The following is a 4887-nucleotide window of genomic DNA, read 5'->3' as shown; positions in this document are numbered from 1 at the left end:
TGGCCACCCATTTCATGGGGCAATACTGCTCGATCCACATACTTTTGAATATCAGCATGAGTAACCATTTGTACAGTACGCATAGTATCAGAAAGTTTTCCTGAGAATGCCCCTTTGATTCCATGTCGTACTTCCCATGAGGCTTCATATAATAGTACCAATCCAATAAGACGAGGATAATATTTGCTTATGATACTGCAAATAACGCTTATATGAGCCATTACAGATTGATTGGCATGCCATGATGATTTTTCTTCATTTATTAATACAATAAATTGTTGTTGTTGTTGTTGTTGTGTTGGTGATGCTGGTGCCTGTTGTGGTGATAATACACTACTACCTTTTCCTCCAGTTGGTGTAGTTGCTGACATTTGCATACAATAGGCCAACATATATTCCATTACTACTATAACAAGACGCTGTATATCTTGAGCGTCTAGAGGGGCTTGTGTAAAGTGTTGAGTGCTTATATATAATATTGGCCTTCCCAGTACATCACGACCAATGATTGAAATTGTCCCACTGCGTAAAAGTGCCAAGACGACGGCTGTCATGCGTACAGAAGTTAACCGCTCTTCAAAGGAACGTCTTTGTTTTAATACAGCCATTGCCTCCGTTACGGAGAAATGCACAGATGTTAAGCAGCGAAGTAGAAAAGCATCTGAAGCTGCTGCTGCTGCTGCCATTGTTGTTGTTGTTGTTGTTGTATTTGTTGTGTTTGTTGCGGTTGCTGGTGTCCATCCGAGGGCTCGTTTGAGTTCCTGCATTGCCTGCTGTTCTCGAGTGCAGCCAACGGTCTCGGTATTCGCATCGTATGCACGTTTTCCCTCTACGGCCAGGCGGGAAGGCATTTTCTTCTGCTAATTACACACAACACTCTACACACACACACACACACATATATATATATATATATATATATATATATATATATATATATATAAAGAGAATTACAATTTACAATTACTTACAGATAATGCGTTAAAGATAACTAAAAAAAAAAACAAGTTAAAAAAAAAAAGAGAATAACACTAATATATCTCCTTCCTAGTTTTTTTTTCTTTTTGTTCCTCTTTTATGGGTGTAAGAGAGTTTGGCTGTAGAGAGAGAGAACAAATAAAGAGTAAAGAACACAAAAAATAAAATAAAAGACGTGGAGTACAAGTAAAAAAAAAAAAAAAGGAATGCTGGCAAGAGAGGCCTATTGGTTTAGAAACGACAAGAAAACAAAAAGAGTTAAGAAGTCCAAATATAAATGAAAGACTATCAGTTAATAATGTGAAAACAAAGAAGAAGAAATACAGAGATCAAAAAAACATAAAAAAAAAAAAAAACAAAAAAACATGAAGACTTTTCCCCATCGTCTCTTTCGTTTTCTTTTCTTTTCCTCTTTCTCCTTATTTCTTTTCTCAATACTACGGGCCTTTTTTTTTTTTTTACTCCAGTAGGAGAACATTATACGCATGCCGCAATGTAAAGTACATACAAGTACCCAAACCCATCCAGCTGCTGTAACCACAATACTTCATGCGTCTATGTAATTTAAACTGCTGCATAGAGGAAAGCATCCACACCCATGAAGCCACCATCTCCAATTGAAAAACATTTCTCTCTTGTAAATTCATTTCTGTTTCTACTTGACGGCGTTTGGTTTCATCTGGTAAATCAAATACTTTACGTACTTGCATATTTAATAGAAATGTCGTTCCTGCTGCCCACAGGGAAAGACTTGTGAGAGCTGTACTTTGACCATGTACATGTAAAAGACCACTAAATGTATAGGTGGAAAGAGCAAAAAAGACATCTGCAATTTTATGTCTATAGTTACTACGTAAAAAAGCAGCTGAACTCTCTTGCATTTGTTGACGTTGGCCTACGCCTTCTACAATATTGCGTAGATCATTTTCTAAATTTTTTTCACTCTCCATAGCGCCCTTATCAGGAGTGGTTGTTTTCTTGGTAGCGCTCATGCATGCAGAAATACCAATAAGTATATTTATATATAAATATATATACTTCTGGAACTATGTACGACTGTGTCCACCCACCCAATAAAAAAAGAAAAAAAGAAAATAAATAAAAAAGAAAGCCTATCTGAAGATGAGAGAAGAGTTGAATCACACGAAAAAAAAAAAGTGGAATCACCACCATATACATGAGAAGACATCAAGAGATAGAAGAAAATCCATACAAGTAAGAGTGACTGATGTAGTCAAACTAATCATATATATATATATATATATATATATTGTATTGGAGTGATAAAAATGATACTGGAAGAAGAGGGGAATAGAAGAAAATTACACCCATATGTACACTTACAGATCTATACATACAACACAGCACGCCAACTGGAGTGGTGGAACAACAACAACAACAACAACAAAAAAGCACCTGCCACCCACACAAACGAAACGAGGCATATGCATAAGAATACAAAGATGTAAAACCAAAAAAAAAAAGATAATACAATAATAATAATAATAATAATAATAATAATAATAATAATAATAATAAATCAGCGCAACCCTTATTTAGAGATAATCCACAGCTGAAAAAAGATAAGAATACAATTACACACAAACAACAAAAAAAAGATAGAGAAAAAGAGGAGAAGGTGGGTCAATATATTGCTCCGCCTCCTCGTAAACTCCATTCCCATTCAATTTCGTTTCTTCTATGATTAAAAATAAAATGGAACGATAACACCAAAAGTAACATGTCCCACATACATTAGCAAACACCTCACAAACAAACAAATAAACACTAAAAGAACAACCACAAGAAAAAGAAATTCCCTCACCGTTTACGAAGATTTGAGAATCGCTCATTTTGATTCTCTACGTACTTGTGCCAGCGTTGCGTCTCATCTGCAAACCGTCCACACTCAGCCTCAAGCTCTGAACGTAATTGCTGCAGTGCAGTCGCACGGTCAACACTATCACTATTACCACCAGAAGCAGCAGTAGGAGGAACTGCAGAAGAGTTATTTACACCAGACATCACCGGTAGTGGTGTATTATTGGGAATACCAAAAGATACCTTTTGCTGTTCTGGGACTGAAGTAAACATGTCCCCTGTTTTCTGATTAGATAAGGATGTAAAGTTCTGCATTCCAGAAGAGGTCTGTCCAAGAGAGACACTGTTGAATGGTGTTCTTTCCTCCATACAACATGTAGGAGCTGAGCCACTAACAGAAGACATCCACACTGTCGTTGTACCTGTTGAACGTGGTTGGAGATTCGCAGCTGATGAGGAGGAGGAGGCAACGTTCATAACAGCCTGTTGGGCACTACTGCGTAATTGCTCAATATACGCCTGGAGCTCTTCTAAGCGTTGAACACTAAAGCGATGTTGCTGTTCAATAGATTGATAGCGTTGTCTCCAACGACGTTCTTCTTCTTCTTCTTGAAGCTGTTTCTCACGGCTAGTTGAAACTCCAGATATTTGGACTGTCGGAGGCCGCCAAGAACGGGTTACTTCCTCCAATTTTGCTTCTTGTTCACGTTGAATTTTTCGTACAGCTTTAAGTTCTTCCTCCTTTGCGTATAAAAGAGCAAGCGCACGTGTCAATTCATTCTCCTGTTCATGTTGTCTTGGACTCATACTTATTGGGTCTTTCCCATCTGTTTCCGTTCTTGACACATCAGGCCTTTTCAAAGCGTTGAGTTGCGTCTCAAGCTGTTTACATTGTGATTCCGCAGCCAATACTCGCCGCATTTCAGCTTCTCTTGAGAGTAATACATGATGAAGAAGGGCACGATGCTGTGGATCCAGTGTGGAACCAAAGTGTCGATCTACCCATGCCTTCATTGAACCATCTGTTGCGTCCCATGGGGAATCCACTGTATTTACGGAAACGGATACATCTCGTTTTGGTTCTTCAGATCTCACCTGTGATATTGGCGGAGTTGTTGTAGATGGAGGTTGTAGGGGTGTTGGTCTATTAATAACTGGCGGTGGTGGTAATGGCTGTGGTTGTTGTTCTTGCCCTTTTACTGTGACTGTTTCCTTTTGTGCTTGTGATAATAATGATGATGGTACAGCAGATGGAGTTTGTAACGGCGGTGGTATACTGTAGATTGATTGTCTCTGTTCTTGTTGTTGTGATTCTTTGAGTTCTGACTGTGATGGGGGTACTTTGCTTACATCTGCACTATAGGCTGCCATCACTCCTGGTGGAAACAGTGGTACATTTTGCGATCCAGACGTGTGCATTGTTGTTGACGGGCGAGAAGAAGTCTCTTGTTTTTGTTGTTGTTGTTGTTGATAAATGATGGGATGTGAAATATGTGGAGCCCCCACCACTTCTTCTTTGTGCGTAATTGTTTCATACATGGCTTCCAACATTTCATGATCCTCCTGCCGTAGACGAGTCAAGAGTGCCACCATCTCTCCTTGTTTATAGAATAAAAGACGCTCTTCCCTTTCACGAGAGAGTCGTTCTTCTTCCTCTCTCTGTTGTTCTAAGTTTCGCACATAAGCATCAGCCTTCTCCAAAAGAAGCTTTTCTCGCAGCACGTTAATCACATCAGCAGGCGTTGGTTCAGGAGAGGAACCCGCAGCTCCTCCCGTAGAATGCGCTGCTACTGGTACTGCTGGTTGTTGTTGGGATTGCTGTAATGATGATACTCCCATACCAGCGCCAGTACCAGTGACCGGAGGAACAGCAGAAACAGATAATGAGTTTCCTGCTGGCTGTAGAGACTGCTGTGGTTGTTGTAATGGTACTGCTGGTTGTTGTTGGGATTGCTGTAATGATGATACTCCCATACCAGCTCCAGTACCAGCGGCCGGAGGAACAGCAGAAACAGATAATGAGTTTCCTCCTGGCTGTAGAGGCTGCTGTGGTTGTTGCAATGGTACTACTGGTTGTTGTTGGGGTTG

General features: G+C 39.7%; 3 protein-coding genes across 3 annotated transcripts in view; all 3 read right to left on the bottom strand.

The window, feature by feature from the left end:
• Positions 1–851, bottom strand: part of TM35_000192120 (uncharacterized protein) — a gene marked incomplete at both ends in the record, with an annotated part of 987 nt that extends 136 nt beyond the window's left edge. The window contains one exon of the mRNA XM_029026710.1: positions 1–851. This exon is cut by the window's left edge and continues 136 nt beyond it. Coding sequence (XP_028882034.1) covers positions 1–851 — 851 coding nt within the window.
• Positions 852–1436: 585 nt separating this feature from the next.
• On the bottom strand, positions 1437–1970 carry TM35_000192110 (uncharacterized protein; the record flags this gene model as incomplete). Its single annotated transcript, XM_029026709.1, has 1 exon — positions 1437–1970. One exon carries the CDS (start codon positions 1968–1970, stop codon positions 1437–1439), a length of 534 nt encoding a protein of 177 aa, XP_028882033.1.
• An 829-nt stretch (positions 1971–2799) lies between these two features.
• TM35_000192100 (uncharacterized protein) lies at positions 2800–4887 on the bottom strand (the record flags this gene model as incomplete). The annotated part of the gene is made up of 1 exon (XM_029026708.1): positions 2800–4887. A coding segment is annotated over one exon (2088 nt), but the record flags the coding sequence as incomplete, so codon positions are not given.

This window comes from Trypanosoma theileri (assembly GCF_002087225.1).
Source record: "Trypanosoma theileri isolate Edinburgh chromosome Unknown TM35_Tth_19_V1, whole genome shotgun sequence".
NCBI lineage: Eukaryota > Euglenozoa > Kinetoplastea > Trypanosomatida > Trypanosomatidae > Trypanosoma > Trypanosoma theileri.
The sequence above is the reverse complement of the archived record's forward strand: the minus strand, read 5'-3'. Positions and strand labels throughout refer to the sequence as shown.